The sequence below is a fragment of the Schistocerca cancellata genome, chromosome 8 (genome assembly GCF_023864275.1).
Source record: "Schistocerca cancellata isolate TAMUIC-IGC-003103 chromosome 8, iqSchCanc2.1, whole genome shotgun sequence".
Taxonomy (NCBI): domain Eukaryota; kingdom Metazoa; phylum Arthropoda; class Insecta; order Orthoptera; family Acrididae; genus Schistocerca; species Schistocerca cancellata.
This window is the reverse complement of record NC_064633.1, coordinates 197,756,089-197,773,024: the sequence shown is the minus strand read 5'-3', so window position 1 is coordinate 197,773,024 and position 16,936 is coordinate 197,756,089. Positions and strand designations below refer to the sequence as shown.

General features: G+C 39.6%; 1 protein-coding gene across 1 annotated transcript; it reads right to left on the bottom strand.

Annotated features, from left to right (window-relative positions):
* Positions 1 to 268: 268 nt before the first annotated feature.
* LOC126094710 (ER membrane protein complex subunit 10) lies at positions 269 to 8,353 on the bottom strand. The gene is made up of 6 exons (XM_049909243.1): positions 8,198 to 8,353; positions 7,930 to 8,106; positions 7,719 to 7,811; positions 7,379 to 7,560; positions 2,835 to 2,931; positions 269 to 1,160 (listed from the first exon to the last, which is right to left on the bottom strand). Exons 1-6 carry the CDS (start codon positions 8,252 to 8,254, stop codon positions 1,041 to 1,043), a joined length of 726 nt encoding a protein of 241 aa, XP_049765200.1. The 5' UTR covers positions 8,255 to 8,353; the 3' UTR covers positions 269 to 1,040.
* Positions 8,354 to 16,936: the final 8,583 nt, after the last annotated feature.

Here is a 16,936-nt window from a genome sequence, read left to right as displayed (position 1 = left end):
GCACCGACAAAAATCACCATACCATGCAATGCCTAAAATGATACTTCAGTGCAAGCATGAAGCAGTAACAAAACAAATATGTTACGGCAGTAATATCAAATGCAAAAATATCAGAGCTGAATAGACTGGGGTAATTAAATTAAAGATATTCATAATGACTACGAAGTCAAACTTCCAGGCGATGGAAATGGGAGGGATGGAGGGGGGGGGGGAGGGGAGGGAGGGAGGGAGGGGGGGGGAGAGAGAGAGAGAGAGAGAGAGAGAGAGAGAGAGAGAGAGAGAGAGAGAGAATGGGGGGAGGGCAGGGAGGAATCGCATGTTGTCTTTGGAATGTGCAATTCTTAAATTATGCGACATAGAATTGTACAAATGTTATTTATGAAATACAATAAACATCCATCCACTTCCAGAGACAGGAAACAACCATATTTTCTCAATATTTGAAGAGTACTGGGCAGTTACTAAAACATGACTAGCTTTAGTAATTACCCTCAAATATATCTGCACTTTTGGGTGAACTCAATAGCTCAGTTTTATTTTCTCTACTACTAATCATATACAACACAACAATATTCAAATTTCCAATTTTAAATATATTTTCAGTAACAGTGCAATAAATATTTTCATTCTAAATTATTAAATATAGAAAAAGTCACATTTTGTCTCAGCTTAAGTGTTCAACAATGTTCTGCAGCAACAAGCCTACACCAGTTATGGTATTGCTATTAGACGGCATAAGTGAGAACCACAATCATACATTGAAAACCTGAGCACATAATAATAGAACACCATATTCAATGGAATATGACAGTGTGCAAACATAAAAAGTATCAACAGTTGTATTCAATGTGATTTCACAACATTCATCAAATGTTCATAAATAGTTTACTTGTGAGCCTCTGATAAAAGCCCACTTTAAGGAACGAAACGGAATCATATTGTACAACGTCAGGTAAAGCGAATACAGCATAAGCCAGTGAACTGTTAGTCCAGCTGTAACCAGGCAGTTGGATCAGGCGATTAAGTTGCACCTGAGCTATCTACCTGCCAGCGCCACCACCGCCGCCACCCCCACCACCTCCCCCTCCGCCAGCAGCACCTTCAGGGTTAGCAGCACCAGACAGCAGCACAAAGATCACCACTGGGACTATGTACATCCACTGAAACATACAACATGCACTTATAATACAAGCAGATAAACATAGTGTGTAAACCAAACTATAAATACCTGATACTTCTGTGGGCAATTTACATGGCCAAAGTACTATATCAAACAGTTTGTTAACATCAAAATACAACAACTATGAATGAATGTTTGCTTAAAGCATGTGTGGAGGAGGAGGATATTAGTGTTTTAACATCCCGTCGACAACGAGGTCATTAGAGACGGAGCGCAAGCTCGGGTGAGGGATGGATGGGGAAGGAAATCGGCCGTGCCCTTTCAAAGGAACCATCCCGGCATTTGCCTGAAGCGATTTAGGGAAATCACGGAAAACCTAAATCAGGATGGCCAGAGACGGGATTGAACCGTCGTCCTCCCGAGTGCGAGTCCAGTGTGCTAACCACTGCGCCACCTCGCTCGGTAAGCATGTGTGAAAGAATACAGAGTAAATATGAAGTTACAATCATATTGAGGAGACAGGAGGAGAAGGGGAAGGTACTACTTGATAACTGTTCACTGCTGCAAAATAAAATGACAGAAAACAGCCAAATCAAGAGATAAATTTTCAACTCCTTAAATAAATGAGAATTTTAACAATAGTTGGATCTTCCTCAAGCAGAAAACATTTGTGTTTTGGGCATGAATACAAGCACCATTAAGAATAATAGTTACCTATTCACTTAACTAGAAAATTTTCCTCACGATATGATATTCTAAGTCATTTAATTTAATGTTATCAACTCCATGCCAAGAGCAAGTCAGTATATTATATTCACATACTTTTCCACTGGGGTTTCAAATATGAATATTTGTGTAACTGGGGTTTAGAAAACCAATCAGTAAGTATGTTGAATAACAATGGGACTGAATGGGTGGCCAGTACTTGTGGATGAATTCCAATACTGCTTAAAGTCACATTTAAATGTGAAAAACTAATCCCAGCTTTTGGAATTACTATTTCCTTTCCCAGTGGGAAAGAAAGGTACATCAGGGGAGGTTAGGAAGGAAGGGCAGAAACCCCAGGATGATGAAGACCTACAAGTTGTGAGGACGAAAGGAAAAAATAATGGTCTTCCCCAGTACTCACAGCAGGTGGTCCCCGTATCATCCCATGATCTCTGCCCCTCCTTCATAACCTACCCTAATTTATCCCTCTTTCATCCCTGAGGAAAAGAGCCAATAGTTCCAAAAGCTAGGATTAGTTTTTTCACTTTTAAATGTATTGACTATATTGGAAATATATTCATAAAGGCCAGCCATTCTGTCTTTCTGTAACTTTCTCACTTACTCACGTGAATTTTTCTTTCAATATAGATAAGGCTTTTGGTTGTAACACAGTTTACATATATTTGTCATTTTAATATGTTACATTACAATGCAAATGAAACTAATTCTATCACTTTTTTTTTTTTGCACTTGCACGTCTATGTCAAAGAGCAAATATATATGAAACACTTTCAAACACATCAACTGTTATTAATTTGAAACTTCCTGGCAGATTTTTATAACTAAAAACCAGAAACAATGCATAATTTTCCAAACAAAATAACTGCAAAGTCAAAATTCACCTCCAGCCAAATATCATTCCTTGGATAATAAAAAAGAATACACACACAATTACATAAATGACGAAATTAAGCAACGTCCAGAAGAAATTCTTCATGTAACTTACATATTTTGCTAGGAAAGAGCGGTTGTCTTGTGTTTCACCTCTTTCTCTTGCTTCTTTCTCTTTCTCCAATTTCTGTATGTAGGTAGCAGTATCAGGCCTGAAAAGCAAACACCACAACTGAAGAAAATATCTTTTACATAATTACATTAAAAAACAAGCAGTGGTTGCTCCTGTCTGTTACTATATCTTGACTGTCTCCACATCCCTGAAGGTTCTCCTTCATGCTGGGATTTATAGGGCATTGTGTGTGAATGAATGAATGAATGAACAACTCTTGTTGAAATAGATATGCATGTCTAAAACTTAAAGAAAGGATAAAATACAATCTTAGTTAAAAGTCACACTCAATATCCCCCATTCTTATTCACATCCCCTCACCAATTCACACCTAAGTTTAATTGTACAAGTCTGATTGTTATTCTAAGCCTTCTTTGAAACACTGGATAAAATGAGGAGAAAGTTACATAGTAAGGATACAGGAATGAGAGACTGTCTGGTCACTAACGAAAAACATGACAGACTCAGATTCCCTGGGGGTACATTTAAAACTCTCCCCCAGTATTTCATGGAGCAAGTCGGACATTTAACAGAATCTTGAAGTTTGTACCACATGTCTTCAGGCTGGAGTAGAACTGTCTTCACAGATGTGTCCCACAACTAACTGAGTCCCAATGACCAGCATCTATATGTACAGACAATCAAGTGATAACAATTTCAGAAAAATTGGATAAGTTATTGAACAGAAAGAGTTTCACAAATTGAGCAGGTCAATAATGCATTGGTCCACCTCTGGCCCTTATGCAAAAAGTTATTTGGCTTGGCACTGATAGAGCTCTTGGATTAGCTCCCCGAGCGATATTGTCTCCGGAAATATCTTTGCTGGTCATCAGACCTCAATTCGAAGTGGGACTCATCACTGAAGACAATTTTACTCCAGTCAACGAGATTCCAGGCCGAAGATGTGCCTGGAGACATCCCAGACAACAATAGGATACCAACCTGACTGTCACCTGCCATGTTGCCCGAAACTAAGGAGTGATGGTCTTGGGTGCTATTTTTTTCATAACAGGACCCCTTTGGTTGTCATCCATTGCACTATTATAGCACAGCAGTACACTGAGGATATTCTACATCGCATTTTGTTGCCCTTCACGGCAAGCCATCCTGGGATTACATTTCAGCAAAATAATACCTTTCCGCATATGGTGAGAGTATCTACTGCTTGTCTTTGTGTTTGCCAAACCTTACCTTGGCTGGATCCCTCCCCAATTTAGAACGTTTGGAGCATTATGAGCAGTGCCCTCCAACCATCTCAGGATTTTGATGATCTAACACATCAGCTGGACAGAATTTGCCCTCCGCCACACACCGTTGGGTGGCTTGCGGAGTATAAATGTAGATGTCCCTTAGGAGTGCATCCAACAACTCTTATCAATGAATGCCAAGCTGAATAACTGCATGCATAAGGTCCAGACTTGCTCAATTTGTGAAGCTCTTCCTCTTGAATAAATCAATTAATTTTTCTGAAACTGTACTCATTTGCTTGTCTGTACATGTACATCCCATCTACCAATTTCCAACCCATTTGGATAATTTCTTCACTGCATGTCTTCTTCTGCCCTTTTTTTTAGTGAATTTTGCAGCATTAATGGCGACTTTTAAGGTACCCATAAAAAGGTTCCAGTACAGAAACTGTTAAAAAACCTATGTAATACTGACGTTTAAATCATTTTCTTGAAAGAAAATACACCTGATTACACTACACATTTTCCTTTCTCTAACAGCTGGAAAGGAGGAGGGATGGACCGCACCCTTCCCCTTTTCCCCTATATGGGTGCCTTTGAACATAACAGATGTATTTTGTAAGTATACAATTGAATATCCTTTTCGTTAAGGTATCAAGGTAATTTACCTTAAAATGGTAATTACATAATGTCAACAGCCTGAGGTATAACATGTTGGCCAATTCCAATAGTGACTCACTGATATTATAGTCATACAATACATTTTTTCATTTTGTAAGTGCGCAATTTTACATTTTTTAACATTTAAAGCAAGTCGCCAATCTTTGCACCACTTTGAAATCTTATCGCGATCTCACTAACGTTTATGCAGCTTCTATCAGATATTACTTCATTATAGATAACTGCATCATCTGCAAAAAGTCTAAGGTTACTATTAATACTGTCTGCAACTGTCTGGCTGGTGGTAGCAGTAGCCATTGCAAAGTGTTTTGCCAATGTTTCCAGATGTTGTTTGGAGACATTCCTGCCTCAGCACAATGCTGCAAGTAATCCCCTGATTTCCCATAGTTCTACAGAGCAAGTGAAAAGGAAGCACCATCATCACTTTTTTTTTTTTTTATTTCACCTTGAGCTTTGGCTCTCATGGTGCAAAGGTTGTACAATTTTCTGTTGTTGCACAGTATTTAAATTGTTGCACAGTCACATGTAGAGCAGTGTTGCACGCTTCACAAAGGGACGTAATGCCTCCTACAAAGACCTGGTGTCTTTGGGATGTATAAACCAGTGGAAGGGAAGATGTACACCACTACAGTCCTAGATGTTGTCCTCATGTTCAGTTTGTTCTGCTGATCACCTGTCTCAGTGGCTTTCTTTTGAAGATTGCTACAAGCAGTAGACTGAACCAGAGGTAGAAGTGGTCACTGGAATGAAGGTCATCTGTAACCTAAGTTAGTGAGAAATACAAACCTTAAATATGTACTTTTACTCTAAATAACACTGAAATGCACCCAATGATGATCACATAAACATAATTTATGGAATTTGGTGTATCAAGTAAGAAAATATATTTACAAACATAACTTAAGACAGCTAGGCTTGTAATTTCAACACAGGGTAGCAATTGAAAAGGGACATGGAAATCATACACTGAAATATAGGGGAAGGAGTATAAGGAAGACACTGCAAGACTGACACAATGGTTTTTAAAAGCTTTAGACATAGGAGCGAAGAGCAGGAGTTTAATCTGTGCAGATTCATGCCAGTTTACATTTAAACTGGTCCACAAATAAAACATTTCCCTGTACTGTATGAAGTTGGTGAACACACCACACAAAGGATGAGAGAAGTTACATGACATGCAGTATAGTACATAAGTACTGGATGGGTCACCTGAAGGAACTGTATTGATATAATAATTTATTTAATGACCTGTAACATAACTGTGTAGTGTGATGTCACTATGGTGCAGCTATTTGAAATGGACCATGGCTTGTTGGTATCAGCGGTTACACACTTCAGTGTGGGATTTTTATGCTTCTCAATTGTTTGTGGGTAATGCTATTGAGCACTGGGTTTCTAATGATTTGTTTTTGGAATTGTTAGTTCATTGTATTATTAATGGTTTGAAACTTAATTTTTGTGTTTTTCGTTTTTGATACTACATATGGATTTTATGTGAAAATGTACTAGCAGTTAGTTAGTCGTAGGTAGAGCTGCAACAATTAAATTTCTCGAGTTATATGGCTTTATGATCAATTGTCTATGCAGCATGGTGAATTTCCGAAATTGACCAAAGTCACTGCTTCTCAAACAAAGAATGAGTACATGTGGTGTTGGTGGTGTGACAATATTTGGAGGTCAATCAGGTGAGGTTCCTTGTTCGTTAATGCTTATTTTGTTTTTAGTGTGTGTGTGTGTGTGTGTGTGTGTGTGTGTGTTAATTGCTGAGATTTTCACTTGGTTCTTTTGCATTAGTATTCACTTGGTATGTCTTCATTATTAGGATTGTTGTACATTTAGTTTGTCCCTGTGTGTAATGCCCTAATTCACACACTTGACTTGATAGTTTCTGCAATTAAATATTTTTTTGTGTTGTTTTTGTCTGTTTGTTTGTGTCATGTGTGATTCCATGGTTGTCATATTGTATAAACTTTACATAGCAGTATGCATCTATTTGAAGATGGCACAGGTCAAAGCCAATATGTGGTATCACAATCTTTGATATTCGCCAAAAATTCTAATGTGGCAGGGAGATACTGAGACTGATTAAACTACCAGATTACACTTTTCTGTAGCATTACAAGGATACACAATTACTAATATTACTTACATTCAGAAGGCAAAATTCTGTGAAATACTCCTGGTTTTTAAGAAGAAGCCTATTAAACATGTAAAAAATGTTGGCAACAATGGAGTCTGACAAACTAGTGATGGTTGGTGCAGTTATGAAGCACGGTTTAAAGTGTGCAACATGGAACTAACACTGTCAAAGATAAACTTAAATGGACAAACCAGTTTGTTGCTGCAACCATCATTTCATAATCACATTTCTTGATTTTTCAAACTCACATCCACATACTTACATTCCGACTTAATTGATATTGGTCTGACATCGCTGACCTTGCTAGACTTTATGGCATATGTTGCAACAACCTACATCTTTTTATGAAGTGAAATTTCAATTTAAGCTTTAAGAGATCAGTTTCAGAAATTTTTGAAAGCATCCTCCCTCACATCCTACAACACTATTACATAGGTATAACTTACACAATCATAGTAAACACGAAATACAAAACTTACACAGGTCCCTGTTCCATGTGCTTGACAAATACACTGGTGTTAAAGTTGCGTAGATCTTCAATAATTTCTAGGTCTCCATGGCACCCATCTGAAATAGTACTTGCTGTCACAGCAACAGGCATTCCTGTATGGTCCAGTGAGACTGTTAGTATATCTGAGAGCCCCGACTCCACCAGAGAGCACTAAAAGTTAACATAAAAATATTGTAGATAAGGGGGACACATCCAAATAATCATTTTTAATTATTCGCCCTAATCTACAGAAAAAATGACAATGATACAAGTAGTATAGTTTCAGGGTAACTGGAGCATAGCAGCATTATAAATTCACATTTACTTACAGCTTTCACAAATGTCAAAAATGAAATTTCCTTTCCATCCACAGTCCGAACGGTTGCATTAAGCCTGTACAAGCCGTCTTTTTCTGCCAGGTGCTACAACAAAATTAATAATGAGAACGTTTTTCTTTCAAAAATCGTAATGCTATCGAAGTTGTAATAATATGATTCAAGATCTGTAATTAGTCTGAGACTATTGCAAGTTTCTGCAAACCTTCAATTTCTGTCTGTCAAATGCAGAAAGAGAAATCTGTTGTGCTGAAACAGCTCCAGTTCGTATGCTCTGTATCGTTATTGCACCACGATCAGTGAACTCTGGGCTAGGAACGTGATCAAGAGCATGGCGCAGTTTCACATTTAATACTCCATCATAGTCAACTCCTGACTGAAACTGTATCAAACAATATTTAATTTCGTAAATGTTTCAGAACACTGATTGAAAACCCATTAAAACACAATGAACAACACTGCAATATAATTACCCCATATGTAATAGCTAAACATTTGGCTAAAAAGAACAAAGCACCAAATAAATCCATCTTCTGATCACATAACACTTTCAAAACACTATGTTTACGTTCTTCTGCGCGATCACATTTTCCAAAGTGTACATGAGTGGAAAACAAAGTAGTAACCAATGTGCAGTATTGCCAACACTTACTCTCAAATAATGGCTAGATCCGTAAACGGCATCACAAAAAAGTGAGCGCAGCATTGTACTGTCGTATGTAAGTAGAATATTGCACTTAGCCGCTCATACAAGCAATGTGGTCAGCGTGCACACATTACCGTGTTATGGTAGGACTTATGTGGATAGCTTAATAATGGACTAAAGTCCAAAACTGGTCGCTATTTAAATTTTTAAAAAGCTTCTGTGCAACTTTGACGCTTTTATAATTTCATAGAATTCTGAAGCGTTATGAACATATATGTATTTATATAAGATGACAGAAGAAGTGCCCGTACGCTTTAATTATGAGAGCATATACTTCTTTGGGCTTTCTTATTGACACATTTCTCAGTAAAATGAGAATTATTATTCTTTTTCTATCTATGACTGCAATTTCTTTTGCAACAAGGTCATTAACCTTGCAACCTATTTTGGCGAACGAAGAAATGAGCGAACAGGAGTTCTGAGTGTACCTCACAAAAGGACCATAAACTTCAAAGCTGAGAAACTACAAAAAAGAATTTTGGAGTCTTTTTACCAGTGCCGGCGCAAGCCCAAGTATCGCCCCATGCGACCTGCTAAATTGCCGCCCCCCCCCCCCCACCCACCCATTGTTTTTTTTTTCTTTTCAAAACGCTTGTGGAATTTTATTTAAACAAAATTCCTATAGAAGATGTCAGCAATCAATCGCAATTTTTGTTTTTACTTTTCAGATCTACCTACGTTTCGGCCACTGAGTGGCCAGTCTCAAAGCTTTTGATATGTGCTTACATGTAAACCGTCATGTTGACAGTTACGTTGAACATGACGGTATAGATGTAAACATAACTCAAAGCATTGAGAATAGTCACACTGTGCCCGAAATCTATGTAGATCGGAAAATAAAAACAAAAACTGCGACTGATTGGTGACATTCTCTACAGATTTGTACAAAACAATCGCTGGGCACCAGCTGAAAAAATGTAGTCAAACCTGATTGAAGAAGTCCAGCTAATTTTAATAAGCCTTGTGAATTTACAAAAATGTTCAAATGTGTGTGAAATCTTATGGGACTTAACTGCTAAGGTCCCTAAGCTTAGACACTACATTATTTATTTCTCGTTCAGCTACAGGCAAAGCGTGATACACTTACAAACATCAACATAAAAATTTAAATTAACATTAACAATGATTTACAATAAAATTTTCAGGGTTTCCAGCCACAAAAGTGCTTGGTCACTTATCACATGTATGTCCATCAGATTTCCTCCCTTAAGTCCGTGTACGTCGCACTCAACTATATGCTGCATGGTTTGACTCTCTCCGCACTCACAATTGGGGTCCTGGGAGAACCCCACTTTTTCAACAAATATCCGCACCGACCAACACCTGTCCGCAGACGATTTAGAGTTACCCACACTCTACGTTGGAGTTGGAAGCCTGGAACTCGTTGAGATGGGTCCTCAATAAGGAAACTGTTATTCACTTTGCTTTCCTGCCATTGCTGTTTCCACAGGTTATCGATATCAATCTGTTGTTTGAGTTCTTTCCAGAAGGGATTTCTTGACATCAATCTGTCAGGGGGAGGAGGTAGGTCCCTGAACTTTTCTTTGTACCTCTGGATTGCTCTTTCACGTCTAATCGAGGGTGGTTCGATATTGGCAAGGACGGGCAGCCAAGGTTTCGGGGTGGGTCTTACTGTTCCTGTTATGAGCCTCATTGTCTCGTTAAGTTGCACATCAATATATCTGACATGCCTACTGCGGGCCCAGACGGGTGCGCAATATTCCGCTACACTATACAGAAGTGCCAGTGCTGATGTACGTAGAGTTTCAGTGGAACATCCCCAGGTTGTTCCTGCCAGTTTCATTATGATGTTGTTTCTTGGTTTCATTTTTTGGGCGACTTCGTACAGGTGGCTCTTATATGTGAGAGTGCGATCTAGCTTAACACCCAGATATTTTGGCGTTCTATCGTTTTTCAACAATTTACCTTTTATTTGCACTTTTAGCTCACGATTTGCATCTTTGTTACACAAGTGCATTATTGATGCCACGGATTTAGTCGGATTTACTTTGAGGTGCCAGTTGTCATAATATTGTTGTAGTCGTTCCAGATCCCTGTTTAAAATTTCTTCCAGTTCTTCGAAAGTGTTGGCGTGAGCCGCGATAGCGATGTCATCTGCATACATAAAAGAACGAGATTCCAGGTTTGGGATGTCCGCTATGTATAAATTGAAAAGGCATGGAGCCAGCACAGACCCTTGGGGGAGACCATTTTGTAGTGTCCTGTAGCTGCTTGTTTTCCCATTCAGAGATACCTTGAATCTCCTGTTTATCAACATATTTCTGACTAGATCTATGATCTTCTTGCATTTCACGACTTTTGACAATTTATACAGTATCCCTTTTGTCCATACGGTGTCGTATGCTGAGGTGAGATCTAATAATACCATGCCCGTTTTCTTTTTGTTTTGGTAACCTCTTTCAATGAAAGTGGTTAGGGCGAGAACTTGGTCGCAGCAGTCTCTTCCTTTTCGAAAACCGCCTTGCTCTGGGGGAAGAGCAGCTTCTATTTTACTTTCTATTCTGCCTAGGATGACTCGTTCAAACAGCTTGTAAGTGGTGCACAATAAAGATATCGGTCTATAATCTTTAGCATTCTCTCCTGTTTTCCCTGGTTTCTGGATGGCTATGACTTGTGCGTTTTTCCATTGCTTTGGTAACCGGCTGGTATCTATGATATTAGAGAAAAGAGAAGACAGCCATACTCTTCCCTTTGGCCCGAGGTTCTTCAAGAATTCTGGAAGAAGGCCGTCACAGCCAGCTGCTTTACCAGGTGACATTTTCTTTAGTGCTATATTTATCTCTTCTTGTGTTACCCAGTTCGCTAAACCTGCTTCCTCCTCGCTTGCATCTAGCTCTTCGTTCATCAGTTGGTGCAGTTCTTTTTTCTTCGAGGCGGAGGCATGGATTCTGGATGTTTGTAGTATAGAAGAGCATATCTTGTTAGGGGTCATTTTATTATTGATGTTCCGTCCCTTGAATTGTGCTCCGCCAAGTTTCCTCAGTAGACTCCAGCTCTTCTGTGAGGGGTAGATGGTGACAGCCTTGACGTGGCCTACCCCCCCAGTATCGTGCCGCACAACGATCGCATTGCGAGAAGAAAATCGAAATGCTCAGAACGAGCTGCGACACGAGAAGCAAATGTCACCACCAAACGGCGGCCGGACGTAGTAATACCTCCCGGCCCTCACAGGCGAAGTTACGCTAGACACTACATAACCTAAACTATCCTAAGGACAAACACACACACCGATGCCCGAGGGAGGACTCGAACCTCCGCCGGGACCAGCCGCACAGTCCATGACTGCGGCACCTTAGACCACTCGGCTAATCCCACGCGGCATGAACTTACGGTTAACGTAAATAAACATTTTTCAGTGGTTGTGAACAGATAATGTATTCAATGGAAAACAAAATATATTTACAATTTAACGATAATTTGGTTTGAACATTAATATTTACTATAACTATTTGATGTTGAACAAAATAAGAAACATCACAGTAAATAACCAAGCCACTAATCATAATATAAAAATTAAAAAAAAACTAGACAAATCGAACCTTCCTGGCTTTTGCTTGTGCAAATTCTTACACACGATATGTGTATTTTAAGTCCTCTGCAAGCTCATGCTCAATCGATATTCCTGCAAGATCATTCAAACGAGTTTGGTTCATAGTTGATTGGAGGTATGTCTTTATCAATTTCAGTTTTGAGAAACTCCTCTCTCCACTCATAACTGTCCCTGGGAGAGTTAGGAGAATTCTCAGAGCAATCTTAACATTAAGGCTAAAATTATGTCTTCCTATAAACTTCAGAGTCTCTTTTGGACCCATTCCAGGTTTCAACAATGTTGAAAGCTCTTTTAGTTCTTCCCTCAACTCCAGTGCATCAATGTAGCTTGACTCATGATCTTGCAAAATCGCTACGAGGTTTCTACACTTTGTGTCCAGGCTCTCAGGAGGTGCATTCATCAGCTCCCCGATGTCGTAGAGAAAATCAAAATAATCACAATGAGATTTCAGTTTATTGAATCTCTCATCCAAAGATGTGGTTACTATATCTACAAGATAATAGTAGAATTCAATCTTGCAACGTTTTGTTGGGTCATCTGTTGTCTCATCCCTTCCCTTCATAGGTAAAGTGTATTGGCTTCTTACTTCATCGTCGGGAAACACTTATCCGTGGTAATGTTAGATCTTCTAGCTCAAATTCTCTAGCCAATTCTTTGGAATCCGTCAAGAAAGACAGAAACTTTTCTTCTGTTCTCCAGGACTCAAAATATGCTTTCGTTTTTTCAAGCATTTCCACGCCCTCAAAAACATTTATGTTAATGGTCTGGAGGGTCTTACTGACTACACTGATGTGAAGTAGAACGTCGTACCAGATTATCAGAGAAATGAGAAAGGTGTAATTTTTTATTTGATTCGCAAGTGACGTTGCTTCGTGAGCGGTCATGCCATCAAATTCTTCTGATATCTGAACCACTGCATCATAAACGCCTCCAATTTGAAGCCTCAGAAGAGTATGTGCATCGATAGGCCTTTACCACCTAGTATCGCTCAGTGGCTTCAGCGACAGGTTAGGCAGATACTTCTTCAAGACATCCCAACGTCGAACAGAGGACGAGAAGTAGTAATACAAGCTTTTTACTGTCGAAAACATGAAAACAGCATATTTAGAAGACATAGCGGCATCGTTTACAACAAGATTCAATGAGTGACTACTACATGGTACATAAAATTCTCTCTTGTTCATATCTGTAATTCTTTTCTGGAGACCAGACTTCTTTCCTTTCATGTTTGCTCCATTGTCGTATCCTTGCCCTCTCATATTACACAACAGGATTTTTTTATCTTCCAAGAACTTGAGTACGACCTGCGTCAAAGTCGAGCTTGAAGAATCGGGCACTGGAGGAAATCCCAGGAAATGCTCCCGAATTCGGACATCGTATACCCCATCGAGTTTTGTCTCCTGGATGAAACGTAGCACAACTGCCATCTACTCAACTTATGAAATATCTGGTGTGCAGTCCTGAATTATACTGTAATACTTTGCAGATTTCATCATTAATAGAATGTTGTTGGTTACAGATGATCAAATAAGATGAATTATTTCATTCTGTGTTTCTTTTCCAAGATAATGATGACTCTTGTTCTCACCTTGCTTTGTTCTGTGCAGGTGCTCCATCATAACAGTGTCAAACTTTCCGAGTAATTCAACAAGTTTCAAGAAGTTTCCGTTGTCAGACTGAAAGAGTGTATCTGTACATCCCCTCAAAGGCAGACATTACCGACCCAGGAAATGAATTATTCCTATTAAGCGCTCAAGAACGTTTTTCCAATGTTTGCTTTCAGTATTCATAAGCCTTTGAAGAAACTGCAAAAAGGTGGGAATTTAAGGAGCTGGGACCTGGATAAACTGACTAAACCAGAGGTTGTACAGAGTTTCAGGGAGAGCATAAGGGAACAATTGACAGCAATGGGGGAAGAAGTACAGTAGAAGAAGTATGGGTAGCTCTGAGGGATGAAGTAGTGAAGGCAGCAGAGGATCAAGTAGGTAAAAAGACGAGGGCTAGTAGAACTCCTTGGGTAACAGAAGAACTATTGAATTTAATTGATGAAAGGAGAAAATATAAAAATGTAGTAAATGAAGCAGGCAAAAAGGAATACAAACCTCTCAAAAATGAGATCGACAGGAAGTGCAAAATGGCTAAGCAGGCATGACTAGAGGACAAATGTAAGGATGTAGAGGCTTATCTCATTAGGGGTAAGATAGATACTGCCTACAGGAAAATTAAAGAGGCCTTTGGAGAACAGAGAACCACTTGTATGAATATCAAGAGCTCAGATGGAAACCCAGTTCTAAGCAAAGAAGGGAAAGCAGAAAGGTAGAAGTAGTATATAGAGGGTCTATACAAAGGCGAGGTACTTGAGGACAGTATTATGGAAATGGAAGAGAATGTAGATGAAGATGAAATGGGAGATACGATACTGCGTGAAGAGTTTGATAGAGCACTGAACGGCCTAAGTCGAAACAAGGCCCTGGGAGCAGACAACATTCCATTAGAACTACTGACGGCCTTGGGAGAGCCTGTCCTGACAAAACTCTACCATCTGGTGAGCACGATGTATGAGACAGGCGAAATACCCTCAGACCTCAAGAAGAATATAATAATTCCAATCCCAAAGAAAGCAAGTGTTGGCAGATGCGAAAATTACCGAACTATCAGTTTAATAAGTCACAGGTGCAAAATACTAACGCGGATTCTTTACAGACGAATGGTAAAACTGGTAGAAGCCGACCTCGGGGAAGATCAATTTGGATTCTGTAGAAATATTGGAACACGTGAGGCAATACTGACCTTACGACTTACCTTAGAAGAAAGATTAAGGAAAGGCAAACCTACGTTTCTAGCATTTGTAGACTTAGAAAAAGCTTTTGACAATGTTTACTGGAATACTCTCTTTCAATTTCTAAAGATGGCAATGGTAAAATACAGGGAGCAAAAGGCTATTTACAATTTGTACAGAAACCAGATGGCAGTTATATGAGTCGAGGGACATGGAAGGGAAGCAATGGTTGAGAAGGGAGTGAGACAGGGTTGTAGCCTCTCCCCAATGTTATTCAATCTGAATGTTGAGCAAGCAGTAAAGGAAACAAAAGAAAAATTCGGAGTAGGTATTAAAATCCATGGAGAAGAAATAAAAACTTTGAGGTTCGCCAATGACATTTTAATTCTGTCAGAGACAGCAAACGACTTAGCAGAGCAGTTGAACGGAATGGACAGTGTCTTGATAGGAGGATATAAGATGAACATCAACAAAAGCAAAACGAGGATAATGGAATGTAGTCGAATTAAGTCAGGTGATGCTGAGGGAATTAGATTAGGAAATGAGACACTTAAAGTAGTAAAGGAGTTTTGCTATTTAGGCAGCTAACTAACTGATGATGGGCGAAGTAGAGAAGATATAAAATGTAGACTGGCAATGGCAAGGAAAGCGTTTCTGAAGAAGAGAAATTTGTTAACATCGAGTATAGATTTAAGTGTCAGGAAGTCGTTTCTGAAAGTATTCGTATGGACTGTAGCCATGTATGGAAGTGAAACATGGACGATAAATAGTTTGGACAGGAAGAGAATAGAAGCTTTCGAAATGTTGTGCTACAGAAGAATGCTGAAGATTAGATGGGTAGATCACATAACTAATGAGGAGGTATTGAATAGAATAGGGCAGAAGAGGGACCGGTTGGTAGGACATGTTCTGAGGCATCAAGGGATCACAAATTTAGCATTGGAGGGCAGCGTGGAGGGTAAAAATCGTAGAGGGAGACCAAGAGATGAATACACTAAGCAGATTCAGAAGGATGTAGGTTGCAGTAGGTACTGGGAGATGAAGAAACTTGCTCAAGATAGGGTAGCATGGAGAGCTGCATCAAACCAGTCTCAGGACTGAAGACCACAACAACAACAACAAGCCTTTGATGATGGGCGTCGACAGTTCGTGACTTTTTCAGTCCCTCGGAAAACACAATCTACTTTTTATGTGAATTGAAATGCTCGGTAGACTTCTCGTGACTTTCGAGATACGAAGCAAGATGCCGCCAGTCGCTTATACCATTCTTTACAGTTTTTACTGTAGATGACGAAAAGAGTTTGCAACAAAAGCAGAACACAGCATCCTTGCTCTTTCGGTATCCCAATCAATGTCTATCTGCTGCTTCTAAATTCTCCAAAGAATTGCTGTAGTGCACAGGGCTGAAACGCTGGTTGTCCGTGTTTTTAGGACATTCTTCAGCTTCCTTGATGCGCTCGGGAGGACCTCGTGTGACCAAAGTCATTCGAATGCAGTCGGTAATAATTTCCGGCCATCTTCCGGGATCTGAGTCAATTGTGTCTTCCAGTTTAGGCTCGCCTTCAGTCCTTTCTCCGGTGGTGAGTGCCTCGGCTGATGTTCCTCCGGTATTTTCTGAATCGGGTCGCCTAATTTCAGTTCTGCCTGATGTTTCAATCTCGGAGCTTTCGTCACAAAGCAGGTCTTGAGTCCAGACGAGGTCTGTTGAACATGTTGTGAATGGCCCACCGTCAGCATTGCTAATGAATGCGGTGGTCGCAGTACTGTGTTCGTCAACTTTCCGTTCATGTCCTGAAGATAAAGATGTAGCTACAGTAACTCCACTAGTTTCTGTACTTTCAGGATCTATTTTTCCACCCTCGCCGCTGCTAGGTCGTTCACTCTTCGGCTTGAAATATCGTTGTAGTGCATCCCTTTGCTTCTTATCGTTATCTTCCTTCAGGGCCCGACTTTTCCTATATTCACAGCCAGACAGTCTTTTTCTACCGTCGGACATGTTTCGATCCTGCCTGTAAAGAACGATTACGTGAAACTAACTGTTGATGTCAGTGTACTAACTTTATTTGCAACACACTTCACAGACATTTTCCTGATATTCCACTGCACGTAAACGGAAAAGTATATTACTGTAGGATACACTGTTCAGGAGGTGAAGT